We start from the raw sequence: 27560 nt of genomic DNA on the forward strand, positions 1-27560 counted from the left end.
AAAGTCTTTCTCCTTAGCAAGAGTTTTCTTTCCAGTAATGAGCCTCCTATAGTCAGCGTGGGTTCAAAGACTGCTTTCGCCTAAGACCACCCTATCTAGAGACCAGAACACTTAAAACTCACTTTTCCCTTTTGATTTTTGTCTCCATTGGGGTGTTTTATTCTTTTAGGTAATGTCTTTTGACATTGTAATGATTTAAAAAATTAATTTGTCTAGGTAACCTTTTGATTCAATTTTTATCTCTAATAAGTACTTATTAAATCTGTAGCGTTCTAATGAATGATGGGATAATTTTTACATTCTGCTGGCACTTTCCCCCCCATTTTATCTTATTTTGAACACGTAAAAGGATTTCTGAGCCAGTGTGCCTGAAGAGCCTTTTTTCAAAATTAAATATTTTGTAATGAGTCTGTTTCATTTGGTTACTTTGTGGAATAGATACCTTAAAATATGAAACGCAGTGAAATCCATTACAATTTTTATACATCTGCCTTATCTCTTAATGCTTCTTAGCAAGATCTAATTAATTTCCCACCCAACAGAAGAATAGATAATGTGCTAACTAGCTTAATAATCACCCAAAGAATTTACAGGTATATGGAGTGAAAAAGCAGCAATACAGAGGCAAGAATAGCAAAAGAGATAGATCTGATGAATTTCACATAAAACTCAATAAATTCTTAAGTTGGAAACATGAAACTTTAAGGCTTAGTCAATTGTGAATGAATGCATTATTTGTAAAATGCTATGAATTTGAGAAGTACTTAATAGAAATAAATGAAGTTGCAAATGGTTGGCAAAATCCTAAAATTCTTGCAGACTCTCCCAAAGTAAATTTGTTGCAAATTCCTAACAATGCCAGCAGGACCTCAGAAAAAGAATGGAACACTTGACAGAATGCAGAAACACTCACTGGACAAGGAGTTGCATTTTAAGCAAATTGATTGTGAGGCCAGTAGCCCCACAGGCTCGGGGTGTTAGGTTTCAGTAACTACCTCTCTGGTGCCTCCCTTTCTCCTCTCTTCCCTTTTTTAATTTTAATTGTCCTCATGCATATGTATCTTTCCCTGTAAGCTACTAAAATCTTTGGGGATAGTAGGTGGTTTATAAATCATAAATTATACATAAAGCTGCGCTCCATTGCTTCATGTGCCTATCTCTCCTCTGGCAGAGAACAGCCCATATTCACCACCCGAGCGCACGTCTTCCAGATTGACCCCAACACCAAGAAGAACTGGGTGCCTGCCAGCAAGCAGGCCGTCACTGTTTCCTACTTCTACGATGTCATAAGGAACAGCTATCGGATCATCAGCGTAGATGGAGCCAAGGTACTGCCCCACTGACTGGTTTCAGCGTTCACAGCCGCGTAGGGGGTCTCTGAAGCAAAGCGAAAAATGGAGGGAAAAGAACGCGCCCCAAATCATGCCTCCGTCACACAGGTGTTATTGTGATAATGTCTTACAATCACAGATCCTGCCTGGTTTTTATTTCTCCATTTAAAATTACAGAAAATGAAGAAAAAAGATTTCCCTGTTACCACATGGTCTGTATAACTAGCCTTTCAATGCCTGTGGAATAATTCCACCAAGGCCCTATAATGTTGTTAGCCCGTCCCTTTACGGTTAGATATTTAAGTGGCTTCCAGTTTTTACTACGAGTTTTTATGATAGAAAATGAGAGTCTTTAGGCAACCAATGCCCTCATCTGATCATTGAACATACCTATTGCTTTCTTTTGCGTGTTTCCTCAGGATAGATTCCTGGGAGTAACATATTAACACCTTATGGCTCTCAGTGGACACCGCCACTTTGCTTTCCAAAGAGGTCTTCCCTCCAGCATGTCTGAGGATGCCCGTTTGTTGTACCGTTGCCAGCGCTGGGTATTCTATCTCGTTTGGTTTTGATGTTCTTAGGCATGGGAGTTGATTTTAATAAATGGTTTTATTAAACCATTTATGTTTTTTAAGAAATGGCAATATTTCTTAAAATAATTTTTTCCTGGTACTTTCATTATTCTGCTGTCTTCCTCGGTATTTTTGCCACATTATATGGAAGCAGAATAAAAAAAAGGATATCAGTAAAAGCATCACCAAATTTGCAAAAAAGATAGAAAGTAGGCGGCGTTTTATAATTTTTTTCTGTCTTTAATCTGTTTTCATCCTGCTGGAGATTTTTTTACAGGGATTATCTGCTGTCGCCTGAAAGTAAATTCTGAATCTGAATTTACTGAATCTGAAGCTGAATTCCCCTATTTTCTCTCTAAACTGCCCCTTCATTTTCATTTCTCAAGCACCGGAGCAAAAAAAAAAAAAAAGGAAGGAAGGTTGGAAGAAAAAAAAGAAAAGAAAGAGCATAACGTCGTTCCTTTTTGGATTGGCCAGAGGAGCCTGTCTTTTGTGTCTCACACCTTTCTGTGCCTAATACTTTGTCTCAAGGCCATAGCTCTCATCCTGGCACAGCTTTGCTCAGACCCTGCAGGTGCCTCCTACACTCACTGGCAAACTCAATAGGCTCTTGTGTACATACATTGCACTGACACTTTTACTAGTGACAACTCTAACTTCTTGCCCTGATATCTTTATTAGTTAAGGTAGGAATCTGTCCAGAAGGCCTATCCTTGAGCAAATTGATTGACCAAAGTTCCTACCAAGGAGAACAAGGGTCTGCCATTCAAAAGTTTTTTCTCTTCCTTGTTTTATCCATTAAAAAAGAGTATTCTGAGTTCACTGTGGAGAATAAATAAAGCTTTAGTTAAAAAAATTGCTAGTAAATTTGCTCTTTAGAGTGTTGACTCAGATTGCTCCTCCTCCTGCTCCGACGCTCAGAAACCACATGACGAGGAAGGAAGCACTGAGCGCTGCTGGTTAGCAAACATCCGAGGATCCCGCTGTCCAAGGGCATTTTTCTCGAGCGTTTCTTAGAGTCTTAGGGCTTTCAAGGACTTCTGCCTGAGTGAGCCTGTTGTTGGTACTTTACAACACACCGATTGTTCGGGGACTCCTTACCTGTGTCTACCCTCTTCCTGACCGCCTGCAACTGGAAAAGCAGGAACCTGGACTCATTCATCTTTGTGCCTTTGGTTGGCAGAATGCCTAGCATACAGCAGATGCTCGGGAAGTGTGTGCTGGACGAACGAATGCCCTGTGTGCTGGATGTGGTCCGCTTCCTCCTCCAGGTCCATTCCCCGCCCCCCCGCACCCTGCTCTGGCCACTGAGGGGCTGACCTGCAGGCTGCTTCGCTGTGTCCCCAGGGCCTCTGGCTTCTGGCTGGGTCTGGCTGATGGCAGGAGATCAGAGGGAGGGAGGCGAGGTGTTTCTTTCGCTGGCTCCCCTCCTGTGAGGTCTCTACCTTTAGGCCAATGAGGAGTCATGGCCAGCGCGAGGTCCCTACACAGTCCCTCACAGCTCCCTACACCCAGCCCACACCTGTGTGAATAGTCTCTCTGTAAACCAGCCCTCCAAAAATTGTCCCTTTTGGGGTGTATCCTTTCCTTCCTGTTGGGAGGCAGCAAGCCCCAATTGCTTATGGAGACTTTAGGTTGGTTGAGCAGGGCACTGGCGCACCAAGTACTTAAAAAGGTACATGTTTTTTTTTCAGAGAACATGTGACATGGCAGCTTTGGGGAAATAAAAAGCAGTTTTGGAAACTATACTTAGGAGAGACTTTTTCCCATGGGGAACATGTAAGGTCTTACTGTAGTCTGACAGTCTGTTTTTGAGTCTCTGACCCGGCCCCCCGTCACGGGAGGTGCCCGCAGAGGAAGAAGTCACAGGGATGAACAGAGTCCGGAGGCCGGCGGCCCCTGCTTTAAGCGTTAGGCCCTGGCCTGGCCAGCCCCAGACTCTGGAGGAGCCCCTCTGGCGTCCGACGCAGCGTTCACCGTTCTGCTCTCTGGTCTGGTCTCCTGCAGGTGATTATAAACAGCACAATCACACCCAACATGACCTTCACCAAGACGTCGCAGAAGTTTGGGCAGTGGGCTGACAGCAGAGCCAACACGGTGTTCGGTTTGGGATTTTCGTCAGAGCAGCAGCTGACAAAGGTAATGAACGTGGTCCTTTCCGCAGTGTGGGGCGTGCGCTGAGGGGCTGAGCCGTGCCCTGGGGAGGAGGGCTCCTCTCTGCCTGCAGTCCCGCCCCGGGCACCGCTGGGCTGCCGGCCAGACGAGCTTTAGGAAACTCCAGGCTCCTCGAGATGGAGACGCCGTGTGGGGAAGGAGAGCACAGCTGACAAAGGCTGCCTCAGAGCCTGAGGTGGCAGCACCAGGAAGCAGCTCCGACGGCCACTGCTGCCCCACGTGTCGGCCGCTGTACCCTGGGGCCGTCCACGTCGCTGACTCTCGCTGGAGCCCTAGGGACAGGGAGAAGGGTGACACCTACTAGCAGTTCCAACCCACACCATTTAGAGGTCACACGGCGTTTTGTGTGTGTGTTGCTCTTTCCCAGGGAGGGGGTTCATAGCCTTGCTCGCGCCTGTGGGATCCAGGACACACCGCGCAGGTGGTCAGAGGTGTGGAGGAGCGCCTGATGCGTGACCATGGCCTTGGAGGTCGCAAGGCCCGAGGGGACAAACTGACAGTCTCTCGAGAGGCCTCCCCCAGTTGATGGGAGAAGCCGAAAGCTTGTTTTAGGAAAGTAGGCTTCCTTTGAGGATGCTTGAAGGGCCCGCTGTAGCTATTAAGAATGTATTCATTGAAAGCAAGACTGGCTCGTTTGTGTGACATGGGAACTTGTTGGAAGAATGTCAGAGTAGCTCAGGAAATCCAAGGGAGAGTTTAAAATCCAGACCTCGGGGAGGAAAGCGATGCTGTTTTTTGAAATGAAGAGAATCGGGGGAAATATACATGAAGTATGGTGGTGATTTCTTGAAAAAATGCTACCAGAGCCTCTGTCTGAAGTGGGCTGTGAGGATTGCCGGTACCTTTCCATCCAAATTAGTGCCTGGTGGGGGGAGGCGGGGGTGAGGCAGTCCCTCCCCTGCCAAGGGGCCCCTTCCCACACCAGCCTCATGTCAGCCTGGCTGGGTGGGAGCCCCAGACCCCTAGGAAGGGCGAGAGGGGTGCCCCTGTCAGAGACGAGGTCCTAGCTGGGCCACCTCAGGTCACACGCCCTGGGTCCCGCCCAGGGCCTGAGTTCACAGACACCCAGGATGGCCTGAGAGAATCATGTCTGGCTGCCCAGAACAATTTCTTCATTCTTTGGAGGAATCCAAGTAGGAAGCATAAAGGGGGAAGTTTCAATGAAAAGACTAGAGTGAAGGAAGAACTCAAAACAGAAGTCCGAGCACCTGGTGAGAGCTCAGGGTTTTGTGCTCTGAGCCCTGGAGAGGCCGTAAGCTGCGCCTGCTTCCAAGCGCGGCCACTGCAATCTCTCCCCGACAGGAGAAAATGTCCTGTCCTTAAGGATGAGCGCCTGTCCTCCTGAGTCACTCCACCTACCTCCGTGGCTGAGGCCTGCCATTGTCAAAGACTTATCAGATAAGCACTCAGATGTCTCCTTGGTTCAGAATGTTTCCAATCAACTCTTCCCTTCTCTTTGAAGAGAACGATTAACCACATGCTGATAAATTGTCACGAAGTGAGGCTGGCAGTCTCGGCAAGTGGCAATTAACCAGCAAAGGGGAACATGGGCTTCAAGGGTTCCCAAGGCAGGCTGCTGAGGGGACAGCTGCGGCTGATATTCCTGACTCCACAGAGCAGCCACCCACAGACCTGAAAGGGGACTTGGTACTCAAACACTAAAACTGCACTAGAAAAAGGAACACTGGTGTGGATATTCTCATTTAAGAACGTTTAGTCACACTTCTCTCCCCACCCCCCAGAAAGAAAATAGATTCTTTGATCTTTACTGCTTCCATTATAAGGACCGCTTCCCACCACAAGCCAGCACGTATTCCAGGGACACCCTCTGCTCTTTAGACGGGCTTTCCAAAAATAATAGCGGCAACGTATTCCCCGAGGTAACCCGGGACTCGCCTGCCCACCCACGGGGGAGGACGTGAGAGCTCAGCCTCCTGAAGAAGGCCGAGGGGCACGTGCGTGTTCCGACAAGAGGAGGGGGCCTGCGGACGGAGGACCAGCTGTGAGAGCGAGCCAGGGGTTCGAGTTCAGGTTGTTCCGGCGCCTGACCGTGAGAGGTCCCCGCGGGGGCTTGGCTGCACACCCGGGGCTGACGGAAGGAGCGCCGTCTGCCGCGAAGGGGTGGACGCAGACAGGGGTGCCCGTGCTGCGCGGGGGGTCCTTCAGAGCCCGGCACACGCTGGCGTCTGCTTTCGACGCATTCCAGTTGTTTCCTCTGTCATTCAGATGTGTACCCTCGTGTCCACTTTATTTTTTATTTATTTTTTTAAAGATTTTGTTTATTTTAAGAGAGAGGGGAAGGGAGGGAGAAAGAGAGAGAAACATTGATGTGCAAGAGAAACATGGGTCAGCTGCCTCTCCCATGTCTCCCAGCCAGGGACCGGGCATGTGCTGGCTGCCTGGAACAATTTCTTCAGTCTTTAGAGGAGTCAAACTGGTGACCTTTCGCTTTGGGGGACAACACCCCACCCCACCCAACCCCCTGAGCCACGCCACACAGGGCTGCTCATGTTCACTTTAAGTCGGTGTTCTTGTAAGAAAGTTGCCCTGGTTCATACCTTCCTGTCTCCTAACTTAAGGGCCATTTTTAAAGGGGGAGGTATTGATGCTTTCGATGTTTTAGTTATAATGCTTAGGCTGCAGGTAACTGAAACTATTCACATGCCTAAGCAGAGAGAGCTGCTCTTTCCATGCAGAAGAGAAGCCGGGAGGCACGTGGTTGCCGGCATTCGCGCAGTGGCTCCTAGCCGTTGGGTCTGAGGACTCTGTGTGTTCTGTTTGTTTCTCTTTACCGGCCTTTCCCTCATGATGATAAGATGACTTCTCCCGCTCTGTCCCTGCATTCATGGCAAGAGGAAGGAGGGAGAAGGGTGGTAACACACCAGCTTCCCTGGAAACTGCCTTGACAGACAGACTTCTCTGTGGGTCCCATTGCCGGTCTTGGGTTGCCACGATCAGCTTAGACCAGTTCTCATTCTTTGTCACCTAGGACATTTCCTGCTCCAGAGAAATCTGAGGTTCTGTGAAGCTAAAGGGGAAAAAAAGAAATGGACTTTGACTAAGCAACTCAGTAATGTCTGCCATAGTGTCTTCAGTGGCCAAGGCCCAAAAAGCCACAAATAAAATAAAGTAGTACCCTTTCATTTCCTATGATGATAATCATGATTTTTATTTTGATTAAAATTATTACATTACCGCAGCAGAAAATGATCCTAATAAGTGAAACATGAGAATTTGGCCTGCATTTCAGAAACCTTTGTGGTTTGAATATCCTTTTATCCATGGGTTTTGTTTACAGGAATCTATTTTAAGGAAATAATTATAACTGAGTACAGAGATTTAGCCATGAGGGTTTTCCTTGCAGCATCATTTATAACAGACCCAAAAACCCAAATCACCCTAAATGTCCAGCAGCAGGAAATTAGCTAAATAGACTCCAGCATGTCCTTCAGGATAATCCTGTACAGCAATCCAGATGATCTAATAGAAGATCGTGTAATTGCATGGGAATACTAATGCCATACTGTTAGTTTTGAAAGTAGCTATAAAATGAGATACAATATAAATTCATTTTAAAAAGAAATATGTGTAACAGAGGGATAGTTACAGATAGAAAAATATCAGAAGTTTATGCGGTTACTGTTTATATCCGGGTGATGGGACTATAGGTTTAAAATGCTTTTTTCTAAGCTATACCTTCTAAATGTATAAGCACACAGGTGCTTTCTTATTAATAAGGGGGGGATGCTTTGGCAGAGGGAAGCCATCGGGCACCTCTCAGGGACAAGCGCTTCTCTTCGAGCCGTTGGAGGCTGTGCGGGGAGCGTCTCTCCGGGTGTGTGGATTGCTTCCAATTTTTAATTATTACCAATAAATCTCAGATCTTAATCGATCGAAGGCCTTTTTTCATATTCTCCATTATTATCATAGCCTCGTTTCCCAGAAGTGTTATCACTAGGTCAGCGGGCATGAGTATTTTTTCGGCTCATGATACATCTTTCCAAATTGCTTCTCAGGGGGCTGTACGTAGAGCTGACGGAAGTACCTTGCCAGCACCGAGTATTATAATTGTACTTAGTGGTTGCTACTGTAGCAGGCAAAGAATGGGACCTCATTATTTTGATTTGCATTTTCAGCACGGCTGAGCAATCTTTTCTATAAGTTGCTTACTTTGTATTTTTTATTCAGGAGTTTGGCCGTTTCTCTGTTGGGGTTTTCACGGTCTCCCTTTCGGTGCGTACACCCACGGTGCGCTCCCTCTCTTGGGAGCGCGCCCGCGCCTTTCCCGTCGCCCTCTTCTTCCCCTGGGCGCCTTACCGTTGCCTTCCCCTCTCCTAAGCCCCAGGGCCCTTTCTTCTGCTTCTCTAACTTGTTTCCTGAGCCTACGCAGCCCAGCTGGCTCCCTTCTACTACCTCTGTGGCTTTCTAAATAAGGCTTCTCTTACAGTTTAAAACCAGAAATTTGCACAAACCCTTCCTGTGCGGAGGATAACGGCCCCTTTCCTGTCGTCTTACTGGAGCTGCCATGTCTCCCCAGGCGTGTTTCTCTTCCCCGTGAGTCTTTCTCCTTTTAGAGTCAAAAGCTTTCAATGGTTATGGCATCAAATCTGTCACCTATGTGTTTTTTTTTAAATTTTTTTTCCCAAGTTTAGAAAATTACCCTTTCATCTCTTCAGCGGAATTTTGATACATGTTCAATTCTGTTTGCATGCAGGTTTTTTAAGGTTTGAGTTTTTGAAACTACTCATCCCTTTAACCCATTGGTAAGGATTTAAGTTCATTTTGCCCCAGCTTACCAAAGTTATTTCAATTGTATGTTGAATAATTTTCTCCATTAACTTATTATTTTTCCTTTGTCATAAGCTAAATTTTATGTAAATGTAGGGCCTGTTTCTATTATACATGTGCTAATACCACATCTTTCTAAGTGACAATTTTTAAAAAAATTTATCTGATTGGGTTTATCCTGCTTCATTACATTTTATGTTTGTTTTATGACTTTTAAAAATTATCACCCACTTGAATGAAAAACATAATCTTCCACAGACTTGAAGTCCCTTAGAGGCCAGGAACCAACTCTTTCAGAGTCCCCAGCACATAGAGAAACTAGTAGATTCTCCTGAATGAATGCATTTGCCCTTTTGTGGAGCTCATTTACCACCGTTCATGTTTTTAAGGCCCGAGCCATCATATCCACATGGAGAAAGGAGGCAGATCCAGGCCAGCAAAGCCTTGCTCCCCCTTGCTGAACCTGTCACATGCCCAGCAAAGCCCATCTCCCATCCTGCAGTGACCTGCGGGGCAGTGTTGTCACTCACGTTTCAGAGATGAGGAAGCCAAGGTTCAGAGTGGTTCATTTGCCTACTCTTAGAAGGCCAGGTTTGGACAGCTTAGCTCAGGTAGCAGTTAGGCAGGCGTATCATGGGGCGCCGTAGCGTCCAGCACTGGCATCACACTGCCTGTGTCCAGTCCCAGTGTGACACTGCCATGCCCGTTTGTACACGGACGGCAGCAAGAGTGCCGAGGGTCGCTGTGTGTGCGGTGAGGCTTTCCCTCTTCCGTCTCATCCCGATGAGCCATGAACTCCATGTCCTTTCTCCACTTTTTTGAGATGCTGTAGGCTGTTATTATTTATCATACCACTATCACCTTGAAGTCCTGTAGGATGTGTTTTTTGACGTATGCGTGACAGTTGTTTGTGGTCTCACTTTTGTAACTGAGAAGGAGAACAGTTAAATGACATAGCTGAGGAGAGCTGTAAAACCAGAACTCGTCACTGGGGGCCCTGGCTCCATATCTGGTATTCTGTTCCTCAGACCTTGTCTTTGCCTTAAAGATTCCTGTGGCCTGTTTTGGAGTTAAAGCTTTTATAAGTAAATATTTTTTGAAGAGCAAGTGAGTACAATTTTATTTTCCATTGTAAGGTAAAGGGACTTCTCTTTGCAAATGGAAAATCCAGTTAATAAATATTTAGCAACTGCTGTGGGCAAGACGCTTGGCATTCCCGTTGGCCCAGCGAGGTTCCCGAGTGCGTACGGCGATCATGGGGAAGTCAGACCCTGTGGGCCTGAGTTCAGGTTTACCATTTCCTTGACCCTGGGCAAGTCTTAACCTCGCTTAGGTCCATTATTATTTCAAAGCTGCCCAGGAGAATTCCTGTCCTGCAGAGGAGCAGTGAGAGGCAAAAGAATAAATGTGTGTTAAGCCATGAAACCCCTTAACAAGCAGGTGAGGTTGTGCTGAAGGTTGGCGGGAAGAGGGGCAAGTGTGAGCACCCACGGCAAGAACTGGGGGACACCGGCAGGGCCCACTGTGCCGGGGTTGGGGTCCAGGCAGAAGAGTCCACAGGAGCTGAAGACATGCGCCCTGGGCCTCCGAGAGCTGCGCTGAGGTCTTCACCATGTGGGGATGTTCAGGGGAAGGTGGCAGGGGACAGAGAGAATGGAGGCCCTAAGCTCAGCCCACGGGCGACTTGTCCTGTCCAAGCCTGGCAGGGCTCTGTTTCCTGGCTCGTTCGCCTCCTCCGCAGCCCTCGGCCTCCGACCAGCGCAGCGGGTCCACCAGCGTTCGTCATGGGCCTGCCAAGCGGACCAGTGCGGTTGGCCTGTGAACACGCTCGGAGGGAGCCTGTGCTCAGAAGTGAGTGCGTCCTTAGCAAAAGCCACAGGGTTGTCAGCAGCCCTACGGCTTGCAGGCTCCTTTCGTTTCTCAGCAACCACATGTGGCGCTCGGTCTTTGTGAGGCCAGCACTGTCTGTCACAGAATGTTCTGTTTGAACAATGTACGTGCTAATTGAAATCAGTTGCCTTGTCATGACTGTAAGCCTGTGATTGGTGTGATTGTCCTGGGATTTTTGAGAACTTCTTCTATTATGAAAATATTAACGCATTTTCTTAAAATGAGGGAGCATAGTATAATGAACACCCATGTCTAGATCGCCCCGTTGTTAACATTTGCCCCATTTCTTTACCTGTTTTGTTGCTGTTGAAGTACTTTAAGTTACAGACATCAAAGCATTTCATGCCTAAATACCTCAGAATTTATTTCTAAAAGAATGACATTTTCCAACATAACCAGAACATTGTTAGTACTTTTCATAACATTAATAGTAATTCCTTGATGTCCTCTACACCAGTCCCTGGTCACATGTCCCCAATGGTTGCCCGAAAGTTTTTATAGTTGGTCTGTTCAAAACAAGGTGCAATCATAGACCACCTGTCACTTGTTGCTATTTTGCCTTTTGGTATTTTATATCTTCTGCATTTAAAATCTAGAACAGTTCCTTCTTCCCAACTCTTTGGATGTCTTTGGTTTTCAGTACATTGCTTGTTCGTGGGTCTTTCCAGAGACATTATGCATTTTTTCACGGATTCCTTCTGTGGTACAACTGAATTTCATTTCTTGCATTCATATTGGTTACTGTTAACCAGAGGTGTTTGCTTTGGTCCTTCTTCAGTCCGACTAAGCCTCAGCAGCCTCTGAGGTGCTTTGGGTCGGACCCTGGCCGATAGCATTTACTGGAAGAAGCATTCCTTATACTCGTTTCCTTTTTGATCTCAGGTAAAGTTCTTCTCCTGGGTTCATACGGAATCCATTGGCCTAAAACGAATGCAAAATAAGAAAGGTGGTTTCTGAATATTAGCCACAGATAAGGTTAGGAAGGCCTTTAACAACTGTCCTTCGTGCTCAGTTTGCAGAGAAGTTCCAGGAGGTGAAAGAGGCTTCCCGACGAGCCAGAGACCAGTCGCAGGAGAAGATCGAAACCTCAAGCAGCCATTCTCAGGTGAGCGATTTGTCCCTGAAATAAATCCGAGGGGTTCGTGATGGAGATTTTCTTCCCTGCCACTTTGACAGGAAAGAGGGAATTTCGCAGCAGGGCATTTTGAAGGCCTTTGGACTGTTGGCCTGCTCACACTGAGGCATACAGGACGTGCGTTTATGAGACTCCTGAATTTTTCAGGGTGTGGTGATGAGTTTTTGATAGGAAACAGCGGTTGCTGAGATGCGGGTAATGCACGTCCCTGGCCCCGGAGAGACGCTCTCTGGCCACCATTTCCATCCCAGAGGCAGGGCAGCGTTCCCCTCCCCTCGTGGGCTGTGGGGTCTGCACGAGGATGCTCGCTGACGAGGGGGCGCCTGTGCCCGGGCCAGGGAGCCCTCGTCCCCGTCCCCCTATTCGAACAGACGTCGGGGGAGATGCACTTCCGACAGCCCTAGTTTAGCCGAAGGAGATGTGCTTTCCCAAGCGTGATGAATGACTAAGATGGACATATTTTTACCTGAAATAAAAACGCCACTTTCCTGATGTCTCACGGGTGTAGGTGCTGGGGGGCAGAAGGCCTGACCCAGTGCCAAGGTTCTGTGTGGAGCCAGGGACAGGCAGGCGCCAGGAGCAACGGTTCGGGCTTGGGATGGAGCATGTGGGGCCGCAGGGTCGCCAGGAGGCTGCGGGGCCGGGGATGAGGCCGCAAGGCCGCCAGGAGGGCCAGAGAGGCACTCGGAGGTACCGCGGAAGACCTGGAATTCTTCAGTGGAAGGCAGTTTATTATTCATTAGTTTTTAATCTGATTATTTATTATTGAGTAACTAGCAGGCATTGGAGGCGTTTTATGACGGTTGATCTGGAATTGACATGAGGGTTACACGCAGGTGTGCAACAGAGGACCAGTGAGGAGGCTGTGGGGTGGAGAGCGGCCCAGCCGGGGCAGCCACCGGCCTGAAGGGGGAGGGATGGATGAGGGGGCAGCCGGCAGGAAGAGAACCAGGAGGCCTGGGCTCCTCGGACGGTTAAGATTGACAGCCTCGCAGACGCAATAGCTGAAGCCTCAGGTGCACCAGGAAGCAGTGGGGAGAGGAGGGCTAGAGCCAGAGCCTTGGGAAATGAACCCCGAAGTCAGCAAAGGCAGAAAAGAAGTCCTGCCATCACTGAACCCCAGGACGCAGCCCACTGAGCACGCCGTGCTGCAGAGGAGAGGGGAGAGAATGCCAGGGGGAGCCCTGGGTCGGTCAGCCTCCCTGACTGGCGCTTGGGACAGGAGGTGGGTGGCTCAGGCGTTCCCTGAAGGCAGAGCTTGGCCTGTCTTGAGGTACAGCCTCCCCACCTCGTCCTGGGCGCATTGTATAAAAGGTGCCCCATGTGGATTTACGGAAGTGAATGTATATGAGACTTCGGGTAGACAGGAACTTTCTCGATCACTTCTTTCACTTTATGTCCTGATCATTTCCTTAGGTCTTCAAATATCTCTTTGTGAAACTAGTGTAATGGCTGGGCAGTATTTCAGTGTGTGTTTGTGTCGGAGCTTATTCCATTCACATCCTATAATTTGGGGCATCTCTATGGTTTCTAATTTTTTATTGCTATGAATAACACTGTGATGAACATTCTGGCACATCTTTGTGCAGATAAGTTCTTGAAGTGGAAGTTTTGGATTAAAAGGAGGGATATTTTAAAAGCTTTTGATGAACACTGCAGACTTAATGGGAGAAATGCGCAGTTCTAACTCCCACCAGCATGAAGGAGAGCAGTTTTTTCCTCCCACACCCTTATTAACACAATTTTGTTGATTTAACAGAAGAAAAATTTATTTTCTTGGCCCTTTTCATTTTGTATTTCTATACTAGTCAGATTAATATTTTTCATGTTATTTGATTTGTGCATTGTTTTCTGTAAGTGTCAATCGCAACGACCTTTGGCTTTGTGGGATGACTCCCAACCAGCCGGACCACACTGGTCAGGGCTGAGAACTTTATTTTTTAACATGGATGTTTTAGAACACGTACAAAGCCAGGGAGAGTTCTGTAGTGGACCCTCACGGGCCCATCGGTCAGCTCTAACAGTTAGGAATTTACAACCAGTTGCTTCATCTGGCTCTCCTTCCACCTCCCCCTAAGTTTTAAAATGAATCGCAGATATCCCGTCGTTTCATCCATCAGTATTTCTGTGTGTAGCTCTAAAAGATAAGTGCTCTCTCTCCTAAGAGTTTTTCAATATGGGAACAGTATTAACGTTTTACTTTTAGTATCTGCAAATATTTAGTAGCAGATTATCTCTCCAGGTTTTTGTTTGCATTTTAATTTTTTATATGGCTTTTTTTTTTTTTTTTGCAATGCAGCAATGTAAATTTAGTGAAATTTATACATCTGTCCCTTCATCATTCCTTCCTTTGCCTTTATGCTTATTGGAGGCTAAATACGATCTTGCTGAGATCTCACCCAAGACCAGACGGGATTTCACCACCATGTGAGACGACTTACTAAAGAAACATCTCAGAACATTCATAACAATGCTAAGTAATAACAGAGACAGCAGATGTCCCTATCTAGTTCCTGTTATTTTAATGAATATATGGATCTTACTCTCTGTAGCCCCAGGATTTTTAAGTTGTGTCAGCTTGTAATAGTTTTTCTCTTTCCTCACTCACAGTTTCTTGTTCCTTATTATAAATCTTTCCTCTTCTTTTAGTGTGTGGCTTCTGCCTGTGTTAAGGACAGACACTAGGTATCCAAGCGCATCAGGCTTATCTGGGAGGTGTGAGTGCAGCGGCCTTGAGTAACGGCCCCCGGTGCTCTCTTGCCCCTGAAGTGCACAGACTTCTGAACTCATGTGGGCCCTCCTGGGCTTTGTCCTTTGTTCTTGATCGTCTTTGACGAGTTGGTCAGATGAATTATTGTCCCACACTCAGAAACAGCTTCTCCTTATGCCGGACCTGCGGCCACTGTAAGGACTTGCAGTAACGTGTAAGGTAGTTTACTTTGGCCGGGAGTCTGGGTGTGAGACCCCGTCTTCCACGCAGGCATCCAGTGTCAACGGGACGGACGACGAAAAGGCCTCCCACGCGGGCCCTGCCGAGACCCACCTGAAGTCCGAGAACAACAAGCTGAAGATCGCTTTGACCCAAAGGTAAGGGGGTGTGAAGTCTGGAGGCTGTTTTCCCCACCCCAGCGCCTCCCTGAAGACAGCGTCCCTGCTGGGCAGCGTTTCAGGAAACCGGGAGTGACCGGCCTGTCTCCCGGCCCAGGAGGCCAGCTGGCTCCGCGCGGTGCTCTGCCTGGCCGCCCAGCGCAGTGAGCTGGCGCCCGCCTCTCAGCTCGGCTGGCCTGGCCTGTCTTTGGAGCTCAATTCCTGGGACCTGACCTCAGATTCTAGAGAGCACTGTGACCCTTAGACCCTGCCACCATATTTGGATTGTGGGTTTGTCAGGTATTTCAAAGGACAGAAGTGTGGCCAGTCTCTTACTCATCAGGCGATTATGAGGACTATTTTTGGTTGTTTAAGTCACAGTGAGCTGCCTGAATGAAAACGTTTCAGCCCTAAAAATAAATGTTTTGAAATCTCAGTTGAATGGAGAAGTGAATTACAGGAATGGGGATGAAGCCATTTCCCAAAATCAGCTTAAGTCCTCAGTCATCAGTCCTGAAATTAATCGGATAATAATACTTTCTGTTTTTTCAGTCTGTATTGTTTGAAACTGAAAGTATACATTTTCCTATCACATACCCAGGTCCTTGAGGCTGTGGGATGAAAGATAACACAGGTTATTCAGATGCAGCTGTATTTACTTTTTTAAAAAGACTCTAGAAGCAGAAGTCCCCTCAGCCAGGCCGCGCGCAGGGATGGCTCCCCGTGCGGGCTCTGCCTGTCACCTCAGGTCACAGTTGGCACACAGAAACACACGGAGCCTCCAGAGCAAACGGCGCCTGAGGGCAACCTGACTCCAGTTTGTTTGTTTTTAAAGACTTCTTCACTGAACACATAAAATCAACGAAAAACCCGGGTTTTTTGTGGTGCTGTGGAGGGGTCCCTCAGGCCTGTGGTGGGAACCCAGCTCTGCCCGCAGGGGAGCCCCCGTCACTGTCTCCCCGACTCTCCAACCTGGGTTCCTTTAAAGGCTCTGCGGGGGTGCAGGGGACAGTGGGAGCATCATCCGTCACCTGTTTGTGAAACCCAGGGTCCTCAGGCTCCAAGGTCGGTGGCAGGAACTTGTCATGAGGGGCCAGGAGCTTTCGTGAGATTCTGGGGGCCCCGTGGGCGCCGAGCGCAGAGCCTCTGTCCGTGGGGCTCGTGTCAGGGCTCAGCGGCGAGCGGGCAGGAGGGCGCCCTGGCTCTGGGCCTGCATGCTGAGCCTCCTCTCTTCCTTCTCTAAGGATTCTGTTCTTTTGCAAAGCGGTGCTTTAAGAACATAGCCCGGCCAGGTGATGGGTTTGCACTAAAGAGAGAGGCCAGGCCCTCCTGGCTCTTGTTTGCCCAGCCGCCCCATGGGTGGGAGAGCGGGCAGCAGGATCCCTTCCCCAGGCGGGTAGGGGGCAGGGGGGCGGGCGGCCCCCGCCATCCCGGTCACCGTCTGGCCTCGGCCTCGCAGCGCTGCCAACGTGAAGAAATGGGAGATCGAGCTGCAGACCCTGCGGGAGAGCAACGCCCGGCTGACGACGGCGCTGCAGGAGTCCGCGACCAGCGTGGAGCAGTGGAAGAGGCAGTTCTCCATCTGCCGCGATGAGAACGACCGGCTGCGGCACAAGGTGGGCGCTGGGGGAGCTGCGGGGACGGCCAGCGGGAGGGGCGGGGGGGCGGCCGGGCTCCTCCCCCGCACCCCCACCTCGCCTTCATCCCCACCGGCAGGAGGACGGCCTGCCGCCCCCCACTTTGAACCTCCCTCCGTCTCGGCAACTGATTTATCACTTTTATTGAACCAACTTTTGTAATTCCTATTGCAAAGGAGGAGATAAGTGGGAGACGTCAGCATTGCCGCTCGCGGACAGCCCCCCCCCACCGATGCCCGCTGTGGGTTGGCCCTTTCGGGGGGGGGGGTGGCCCTCCCTGGGCATTTTCCGCGGTCCGGTGATCCGAGGTGCGGAAGGGGATCCAGGGGGTGAGTGAGGAAGATAGATTCAGGAAGCAGTGAGGAGCGTTCGCTCCGAAACCCTGCATCGCCCAAGTCTGTCTCCCGGCATGTGACTGTGGAGGTGACAAAAGGAATCTGGCCCTTGAAGCGGGAGCCCTTGAAGCGGGAGCCGACCGCCGACCTGTGCCTGCCGCCACCTCCCTTGACACATGAGCATTTTGAATTTTTCAGCGTTCGCCACAGTCCTCCCTATAGTCAGGCACACTCTTTGTGGTTGGGCTGAATAGAGGAGGCAGTGCGGGGTGGCCGGAGAGTCCCCCGAGGCCGCTGTGCGGACCGTGTTTTAATGGTCAGCATGTTTACGCCACAGGCTGTGAACACCGTCTGGTTGGTAAGGGTGGGATTTCAGGGGCACGCGTCCCGTTGACATCGGTTGGTATCACTCCTCCCCCCGCCCCGTGGTCTCCCCACCTGCCCTGAGTGGAGCCGCTGGAGACCACGGCTCTGTCTGCCATCTTACTCGGTGCAGATGGCACAGAAAACTGCCTCGCGTCATTTTTTCATCTCCGTGCCCAGACTGCTGACAGCGAGGGGCGCCGGGCCAAGTGCTGACTCTGCAGGCTCCCTCACGGGCGGCTGGTCTGCCTGCCAGAGGGATCGATTGCCCTCTGTCCCCTTCCCGAAGCAGAGCCAGTTTGCCCTGAGGGAAAAGAACTGAAGAGCAGGGCCGGGAGTGGAGGCGGTGCTCCAATGGCGCATCAGGGTCCCCGGGGAAGCCCTGGGGACTCATCTCCGGGGCTGAGGCACCGCCAGCCGCTCCTTGCTGGGGTTCATGCCCCGAGAGCTGGTGCAGGCCCCTCTGGGGAGCGACCCCACTGCCACCGCCGGTGTGCTCACCTGGAGGACAGCTGTTGCCGCCGTGGGGACCCCATCAGCGTGGCACTTCTGTGTTACTCAGGCGGCACTCCTACCGTCTACGCTGCATGCACGCACTGTGGTCCCCCAAAACACCATCAGACGGCAGTGCCCGGGGTCTCAGCCGTGGCCCTTCTCCTGAGGGGTCAGGCTGGGGAGGGAGAAAAAGGTGCGCACTGGGGACTTGCCGCTCAGCTGGCACGCCTGCTGCCCCCAGGAAGAGGCCCGCAGGCCACGCTCCGGGCGCATCAGCAGGGAAAGGTCATCGTGATTTCAAACGCTTGAAATGTCATCATGCCCCATGTGGTGGCCACTGTCCCACAGTGCTCCGTTGCCCGCCCTGATGGCTTCAACCCTTGAAACAGAATCATTTAGGGTGTGATTAAAAAGATGTAAAATCATTCTGGGGAGAAGCAGATAGAGGCGTAGGACATCTGTCCTGTGGCCGTGAGAGAAGCCGGAAGCCCAGGGCCTCCGGAGGCTGGGCGCGGCGACTGGCTTGGCTCTGCCGGGCGTGAGAGAGGCGCCTCCTGCCGGAAGGGCCAGCCGGTCCTGCGGCTGCCCCCTGAGGAGACCTAAGTGGGCTCATTTCTGGCTTATTTGAGAAGAAAGCACAAACAGAGCAGTGGGGATCTCTTCTTTATTGACAAAAGGAAACTAGCATCGCTGCTTAATGTGTGATGTTTACTCAAGATTGACGAGCTGGAAGAGCAATGCAGCGAGATAAACAGAGAGAAGGAGAAGAACACACAGCTGAAGATACGGATTGAGGTGCTGGAATCGGAACTCCGAGAAAAGGAGACGGTGAGTAACCGGGTTCTGACGGCGCCCGCCCCCCGCCCCGGTGTCCTCTGGGCCTGTGGGGCAATATCTGTCCAAAGACACAGCAGGTGACTGTGGGCATGTGACCGGCCCTGGGAGCAGCCTGGACATCAGCACAGAGGCAGAGCCAGGAGTCACGCCAGGCGCAGATACGCCCGAGTCGGCAGCCTCCTCACTGTGCTTACCATGCGGTCAGTCGCTCAGACCCAAGAGGGATGTGAACGTTGTACCAAACACTTGGAAATGTCTTTTTAGTGAACTGTCATCAGAAGTTGAATTCTGCCGTCAAATTAATGCAGGGAGAACTGGCAATCATACAGTCATTTATTTTCTAGGGAGCAGGACAGCTAAGTACACAGGCACTGGAGACCATGGGCGAGTTCCCAAACCTTGCTCAGCCTCAGTCTCCCCTTTACAAAGCAGAAACCCCAAAAACGACCATCTGTTCCGGTGGCGTTCAGGCTTCGTGCGGGAATGCGCGCAGTGTGCTCCGCCCTCAGAGAGGCTGGTGTGTGTGAAGTGTTCATGTCATCACCGTTATTATTTATGCAGACAGTACAGGTTCCAGAAGCTGCTTCCAGTCCTTTAGGCACAAGCTGGAGGATTTTCAAGAATACATTTTATCTGACTTGTTTTTACATTCTTCTTAAAATTTCTCTCTCCTGCAGGAGATGAAAGATCTCCGAAAACAAAGTGAAATCATACCTCAGCTCATGTCCGAGTGTGAATACGTCTCTGAGAAGTTAGAGGTATGAGCGGGGGATCTGAGACGGGCGTCTGTTCTGTTACTCTTTCCTCCGAGGCCTCTTGCTTCATACCCAGCAGGGGTCGTGCCAGACGCCCCCTCTGCCCCCTGGTGAGGGCTCAGTGGCATTGGTCTTCTGGTTTTCCCACTTACACGAAGGTACCCTGTGCCACAAGCAGAGTGCAGACAACTGTTTCCAGTCCACGGAAGCCCCTGTAGAACCCCGCGGGCGGTGAGGCGTGCGGGCTGAAGGAAGGGCTGAGGGCATGATGCCTGGGTGCTAGTTGACCTCACCACTCCCCAGCCAGTGACCGTGCACATGACCTTGGGGCAGGACCCCCCCTGCCCCCCCGCAACCGGCCTCAGATTCTGATCCACAAAAGGAGGGTTTTAACCTCCTCCTTTACCTCCCAGGGTCTCCTCACCTCAGGAGCCCTCAGTCAGGCACAGAATCCTGGTGTTAGTAACTGGTCACATTATCAGAATGGAGCTGGACAGTCCTCTGCTGAGCATTCTGGGGCTGGGGCTGAAAATGCCTTGTGCTGGGATTTCTGATTTTCTCTGCTGGGCACTTGTGAAAGGGTAGTCAGTGCTGGACTCCCGGGCAGGCCTCCGAGTTCTGTGTTCTGTGTAAGAACACCGTCTTTCAGGCCAGATGCTGGCCATACACTGTGTCTGTTGGCGCTTCTGCCAGGGAACGGGCAGGGAAGAAGGGCACACTGAAATGCCCCTTGCCTGGTGCGCTGGGGGACAGACATGCACGGGGGTGCCCCCCCCACGGGAGGGCGGGTGCAGCGGCTCTCAGCAGACAACTCCCATTGCCGTTCTCCCGGCTCTCCTCCCTTTTGTGTTGCTTCAGGCAGCAGAGAGAGACAATCAAAACCTGGAGGACAAAGTGCGTGCGCTGAAGACAGACATTGAGGAGAGTAAATACCGACAGCGCCACCTGAAGGTAGAATTGAAGAACTTCTTGGAGGTGCTGGACGGGAAGATCGACGACCTGCACGACTTCCGCCGAGGCCTCTCCAAGCTGGGCACCGACAACTAGGGCGCAGCGAGCGAGCGGAGCCGGGCCCGCAGGAGGCCCAGGTGTGTGCGTGAGACAGCGCGGGCCAGGGCGCCCTCCTGCTTGCATCGCTTCCGTGAGTGCAGGCGCCGTCGGTCGTGTTTCTCGCTCGTGTCCACAATGGAAATCTCCTCGCGCTTCTCTGGCCCTTCGAGGTTGTGTGGACGCAGGAAGATCTGACTCAGGAACCCAGAACTAGGTCTACCTTAAACGTTCGCGCAGTCAGGGCGGGACGTTCCTATCTTTCCTAAAGGTGTTGCAACCACACAAACTGAGATAAGTTTTCTAAGGCAAATGTGAATATCCTTGGCACCTCCTTTTTTTGAATAGCGTCCAGAGTATTTGAATGTCCACCAGGCACCCTCGGGGGGCGTGGAGATAGAAAACTCCCTCTCAGTGAGTGTCCAGATGCTCTTCAGCAGCTGCTCAGCAGACTCGTGCAGAGGAGGAAGACAGGTTCCCGGGGGGAGGGCTTTCTGGGGCAGGGCCTTCTGGGGCAGGGCCTGCCTGCACCGGCTCCACCCCTCTCATCCCGCCCCCGATTGGTCAGGTTGCGGCCATGGGCCTTTTCTTGGTTTTAATTTACGAGCAGATCGCTGTGCTGTGGGAACAGCACGCAGTGAGGATGCCCAGCACAGTGCCTGGCACACAGTAGGTGCTTAATAAATATTTGTTCAATGAAACTGTATAAACAGAATTTAGTGTTTTAATCAAACCCCAGCAGAGTCCCCCGTTGAACAGCCAGCGTCTTGGTGCTCTGGGTGAGTGCTAGACATGGACGTACCTGTGCGGTCAAACCGCTGGTTTGGCCCGGTGGCCCTGTGGCGGGGAGGGTGGCCGGGGAGACAGCAAGAGGCTGGTCTGATCCCCCCACACACACACACCCCCCAGGGCGGTGATGCTGGGACCGCCCTGACCCTCAGCCGTGAGAGCCTGGAGCCTGGGGATTCCGGGACCCCTGCTTCTCCCCAATATCGGGGCTGCCCAAGGCTGGGGCCGGGGTGGGATCCGCTGTTGGGTGTGGGCAGCTGAGAGGGAGTGTGAGCTCAATGGGCGAGGCTGGGCCTCGGCCACGGGGGAGTTTTCCCCGGTCTGCCTCCGCCCCTCAGTTCCTGCTGGACGGGACTGGAGCCACACACCCCGCCCCTCACAGAGTTTCCCCGAGGGCATGGGTGCCATTGGCCTCCTTCTTGGGGAGGGCCTGCCCGGGCCTGGCACAATGGTTGGCATCCCTGGCTGTAGGCATTTCTACCCGCTTTCAGGTGAAGGGGGCCTGGTGCCCCCTTCCCCACTTTGAGTACCACGAAGAGAACCTCTCCTCGTGTGGACGTGTTCTCACGCGGGTAGCATTTCTCCTGCTGGATGTGCATGGAGGGTAAGGCAGCCTAAGCGTGGGCAGGGCTCCCGCAGACGGGACCTGGGCCCCAAGGCGAACGTACAAGGCCTGCTGCTCTACGTCCTGTGGCTGACACCCGCTGAGCAGGGAGGCCCCGTCTGGGCTCTGCGGGGGCAGGGACAGCTGGTGGCCTGGAGCCCTGAGGCCTTTCAGGGGAGACCCCGCAGGCAGAGTGGGCGGCTTGGCTGAGTCCACGGCCCCCAGGCGGCGCAGAGCGTGGATGGCCCTGGTGGCCGAGATGAGGCGCCGCTGGCCCTGCCCTTCCCCTTCCCCCAGAGCTCCGGTGGCTCTCAGGGCAGTTGGTGGCAGCTCCTGATTGGCTGTGCTGGGAGCCTAGAGAGCTCGGCTGGCCCTGCGCTGGGTCGGGCCAGTTCCCCTGGCAGTAGCCTGGGCGCACGGCTGCCCGGGAGTTTTGGAGTCCGGAACCTCAGCGGGGGCCTCCTGGTGCCCGCTAGGAGCGTGCTCAGGCGGCGTGTTCATCGGAAGGTAGAGTGGCTAGGGCCCCTCATGTGCCCTGGCAGTGTGTAGAAGACACTGGATGTGACAGAGCTGTTAGCACGGGGCTGCTGCGTCCCTGTGTGTCCCTAACCCCCGAAGCGTTGGGTGGGCACCTTGTGGGAGCAGGTGAGGAGCTTAGGTCCCGTGCCAGGGTGGCCCACCCGCTCTGACTGTGTGGCAGCCCCGGGGCTGGGAGCAGCGGGGCTCCTCTGGTGGGAACGCGGGTTCAGCACGGCACAGCCTCACAAAGCGCCGGGCTTGACGCTCCTCTGCTCTCGTCTAGAGGTCTCGCTGTTTCTGCATTTACTCTCTGTTGAGAGAAATGACCTGGACAGTCAGCCAAGAGACTGGCCCTGTCTAACAGCCTCTCGCCTGGTGAGGGTGGGCCCGGTGCCGTGAAAACAACCCGTGGAATTCATCCACTTTGCTTGTCGCTGTCTTAGGCCAGATGTAGGCAGGACAGAAGCCTTTTACTCTTAAACGTCCAGCTGTGCTGTATGGCTGGAAGATTTAGGACCGGGACTGTGTTTTCATTTGCAAACGATGTCTTCTGACTCTGGCATCTTTGAGGCTGGATTAGCGCTCTTTCTGCCCCTGTGAAACTTGGGCCCTCAAAGAGGCAAAGTGAAGCTTGAAGCACTTTATTCGTCATGGTCCTTAAAGACAGCTTTTGTTCCAGTAAGGACCCAGCTGGATGCATTGCCGAGTTGGGAATGGTGCGTGGAGACGAACTCTTCTTCCTCGTGTCCAGGGAATGGAAGACACCCGAGAGACAGGTTGGGACAGGTGACCAGGCCTTCCAGGGAAAGAGAATCAGCATCCACACAAGACCCGGCACTTGGTGGTGTTAGTACATCACTTCCCTGCTCGCCTGCGCCAGACCTCAGCTGGTGAGGGGCTGACCAGAGATTATTACCCCTATTTTGTAGACAGGAGGCAGAGACAGAAAGTGACATGCCCAGAGTCACCAGGGAGTGAGCAGCCACGCGAGCTTCGCATCCAGGTCTCCTGGACGTCCGTCTAGTGCCCCTCTCTGAGCCCTGCCACTGTTCTCTATTTGGTCGCCCTTGGGTGCCAAGAAAGAAAATGCTCCTGTGTTCTGATAAGCGCACAGGCTGCAGCTATGCTGTTTCAACTCATGTCCACAGCCAATGACCTTTTGCAAATGAGTGGATCAGAATGGAAGGATTCTGATTTTGCAGACAACTCTCCAGGACTGTGTTGGTTCAAATGATGTCTGTGCTCTCGGAGGCCAGATGTGGGAGAGACTCATTTTGCGTTCTTTGTGGATGGCTTTAGTGGAGGCAGTGGTTGGTTTGGCATGTGGGAGGCCCAGAGGCCGCAGACCAGTAACCTGAGTTCTGGCTGGGGGATCACTGTGTACTGCCCACCCCCTTCCCAGACGAGCCAGCTCTGTGCAGGGAGCAGCCAGCAGCCCAGTGGTCAGAGCAGCGTGAAGAGGTCCTGCCCAACCCCAGGACGGTCCACAGCGAGCAGATGGCCTCCAACCTGCAGCCACCTCGTGGACTTCTCTAGCTCAGGCAGGCCACGAGCACAGCCCTTCGGGTGGCGGTTTGCTGGCCCATGACTGATGCGTAGTCATCGGACGCAACACCTCAGGTCAGGGGCTGGAACAGAATATAGTTAATGTGCTGCCCAGAAGCATCACCATCAGACCATTTACCATAAAAAGAGCCCTTTTCATAGAAAAGTCTGCCCTAAAGCCAACCATTTGGTAGTCCAGGGACCTCGCAGGGAGTCCCCACGTGTGGCCAGTGGTCTCTCAGAAGGAGAGCAGCCGTGATGTGACTTAGAATAGGCCCTCGAAAGAGGCTTTGCTTTACGAAGGAGCCAGCCACTGCTGTTTGCTAATCACTGAAAGCGGGTTGGTTGTGCCATCTGCCCTTATAAGGTTGATTCTTTTGTTTGTGTCACTGACACTCGTTGAAATGTCCCTGGATTTTGAAGGGCTGATGGTTTAAACGTGAAGCTTGCAAATCAACGTCCATATCTATTTTTAAATGATATGCATGGTTTAAAAGGATTGTCATTTCTGATTACATGGTTTCCCCCGAAGAAATATTATATATTCTGGGGTTGGCGGGGGTGATGGCATGCAGAGGGAATCCTGTGCGGAAATGTGTGTTACTTGCACACCCTTCCCATACACCTGTCTCAAGACTACGGGTTTTCTAGTTCCTCTTTAAATGCCAGACAAGGTGGCTTTGGCAAGAATCTGACATCTGAATGACATGGTCTAATAAATTTAGGACTGTGTGTGTGTGTGTGTGTGTGTGTGTGTTGGAGAGGAAGTAGCAAGGACATGTAGAAGAAATGATATTTTTTTATTAAAAATACATGTAGCTAAGAGCTGTCTTTAATAGCCCCGGTGGTGATGTTATTTGTTGTGGAATCCGTCGATGAGGAGAGTTTGTGCGTCCTTTGTTTCGAGTGGAATTGTACAGTGCCCTACTCTCTCTGACGACGCAGAGCCTTATGAAGAGTGGTCCCCCAGGCCACCCCGACCTGCTGCACCTGGTTGGAGCCCAGAGACACCGTGTGGGGTCCAGCCGGTGGGATGTTTTGGCAGATGATTGACAGTCTGATGCTTTGCAGCTGTGGGGAATGTGCTACCGGTTTAATATAAGTCCTGACTAAACAAATTGTTGTAGCAGTGTCTTATGATGTCACAGGCAACTAGGCACATTACTTGCATCAAATGTAAGAATTTAATGATTAGTATGAGGTGGACAAGCCGACTTTCCCAAGAGTACCAGGGTTTGTTTGGTTTTTTTTTTCCTTTTTAAAATGCCTTTTTGGTACATAAATAATATATACTTTTTTTTTTTTAAAGAAACTACAGATGAATGAAAAGAAAAAGTCACCTGTGCTATACCTTCTGTTTATAACCACTGTTAACATTTTGGTATATATCTTTTCAGACTTTTTTTTCTATACCTCCACATTTGTATTATTACTTTTTTCATGAAATGCGGTCATACATACTGTTTTATAACTTGCTTTTTCCTTTTTAGCACTCTATTGTGAATATATTTCTATAACAATAAATACATAATTTCATCATTTTTTAAACACCTCTCTAGGTTGTACCTTGGATATTTAGGTCATTGCCAGTTTTTTACTGTTGTAGTCAAGGATATGATGAAATCCTTTCTTCTGGCATCTTTGTGAACTCTTCAGAATATTTACCTAGGAAATTTTTCTACAGTGGGACTTGCAGCCGCAAAGGTGTGGTGGGCGATACAAGTGCTCTCCTCCTTTCCTTCCTGTGCGCACAGGGGACTCCACTCGCCAGCCCCTTAGAGCCATTCAGGGTCCTGTCACTAATTCCGGCCACGGAAACAGGAGCAGAGGGACATGGGAAACTTGCAGGCCATGCCTGCGAGATGCCCACGTGCAGTTCTCCAGACTCTGTGCGCTCTGCAAATGCTGACGTCCCCGGGCGGAGCCTCTGTCAGCCTGGGTGCCGGCGTGACCGTGTGGAGCAGCCCTCTCGCCCTCCTCCGCTCCCCCCCCCGCCCCCCCGGCGTGGACATGTGGTGTGAAGGCAGAATAACCTTAAGGGGGACAATCGCTGGGATTCCAGGGTTAATTTGTTCCCGCAGCATAACATACCCTATCCTGACTAACAACAAAAAGACGTGCACATTTTTACAACTTTTGATATATAACATTGCCTCAAATTGCCTTCCAGAAAGATGATACCAAATTATACCCCCACCAGCACTGTGTGAGAATGTCTTGTTCCCTCTTTAACCTGGTGTTACCGTGGGGCTGGGAGGTAGTTTTCACATGCATTTTGTAATTAAAATGAGACCTTCGCTAGCAAATGGATGATATTCCTGTATAGTTTACCTAGTCATCTCCTCTGGCCAATTTTCTCATGAGGTGTTTGATTTCTACAAGGATTTTTCCCCCTTGAATATTGTAAAAAAAAAAAAAAAATCGTGTGTGTGTGCCTTTTGAAAAATATTCAGACACTGAAAAACATTTTTTAGTCAAATTTGTCTTTTTCTTTATGGTTTTTACCTTTACTGTCATGCTTATGAGAAGATCTTTCTGATTCTAATTCCAAGATTGTATAAATATTCACCAGTATTTTATTCTTGTACTTTTATTGTTTATTTTTTTAAAAATCTGTGATTCATCTGAAATTTATTTTCTAAATTGTCCCGATGTCATTTTTTTCCCCCCTGGAAATCTACCCTTTCTCTACTGATGTGAAATCCTATTTTTACTCGATACTCGATTCTTGTGTAGCCTTACCTGTGCTTCTGTCGTGGTCTGTTGTACACATTCAGACTACGTGTCTCAATTAACTAAACTTCTTCAAAAATTTCCTTTAGTTTTTGTATATTAACATTTCTGAAGGAAATTTGGTATTTTTTCAAATTCTAAATTCTAAACATCATAAACTGATGTTTAGAATTGGAAATTGGATTGTGTAAAATTTATAGGTTACTGTAGAGAGAATTGACATCTTTATAATATTGAATCTTTTATTTCAGTAAATTTATAAAATTTTATATTCCTCAGTATATATTTTCTGGTGTAGGTGTTTAAAAAAATTTTTTTAATTTTGTTATCCTCACCCAAGGAAATTTTTTCATTGCTTTTAGAGACAGAGGAAGGCGTAGAGAGAAGCATTGATCGGTTGCCTTCTTACACGCCCAGGCAGGGGATTGGACCCACAAGCTAGGCATGTGCCCTGACTGGGAATCAAACATGCAACCTTTTGGTTACAGGACAGTGCTCCAACCAACTGAGCCACTCTGGCCAGGGCTGGGATAAGTGATTTTTGTAGTTACTCTGGCCAGAGCAGGGATAAGTGATTTTTGTAGTTGTGGTTACTATATTGTAAATGAGCTCTCCAAGAGCTGATTGTTCGTATAAGGGTACAGCACTACTTTCCTTAAATGAAGAAGAAATCCATTGATTTTCTGACTTAAAATATTAAATAAAAGCTGTATAAATGTGAAATTATAAAAAAACATAATGCAGATATTGGAAGTCCCTCCTGGGTAAAATCCCTCTGCCCCAAAATAAACAATCAACAATTGATGCACATTCCTCATGTTTTTTTTTTCTAAAGCACGTTTTATCCTTTGACCATATGCTACAGCCCTTCTGCTACATGTGTGTTTCCCTTGGCAATAGATCTTGGGCATCTTTCTGTGTCA

At 50.2% G+C, this 27560-nt stretch overlaps 1 protein-coding gene across 1 annotated transcript in view; it reads left to right on the plus strand.

Moving 5' to 3' along the window:
• The window catches only part of HOMER2 (homer scaffold protein 2), a 48194-nt gene extending 27014 nt beyond the window's left edge, over nt 1-21180 (plus strand). Inside the window, 8 exon segments of the mRNA XM_054588518.1 lie at nt 1172-1328; nt 3911-4042; nt 11769-11861; nt 14872-14978; nt 16438-16594; nt 18526-18636; nt 19323-19403; nt 20259-21180. Of these exon segments, the coding sequence (XP_054444493.1) occupies nt 1172-1328; nt 3911-4042; nt 11769-11861; nt 14872-14978; nt 16438-16594; nt 18526-18636; nt 19323-19403; nt 20259-20447 (1027 nt within the window). The 3' untranslated portion in view covers nt 20448-21180.
• Nucleotides 21181-27560: the final 6380 nt, after the last annotated feature.

Source organism: Pteronotus mesoamericanus, unplaced genomic scaffold (genome assembly GCF_021234165.1).
Source record: "Pteronotus mesoamericanus isolate MK-2021 breed Mesoamerican mustached bat unplaced genomic scaffold, CSHL_Meso_final contig_1242, whole genome shotgun sequence".
In the NCBI taxonomy this organism is placed as follows: Eukaryota; Metazoa; Chordata; class Mammalia; order Chiroptera; family Mormoopidae; genus Pteronotus; species Pteronotus mesoamericanus.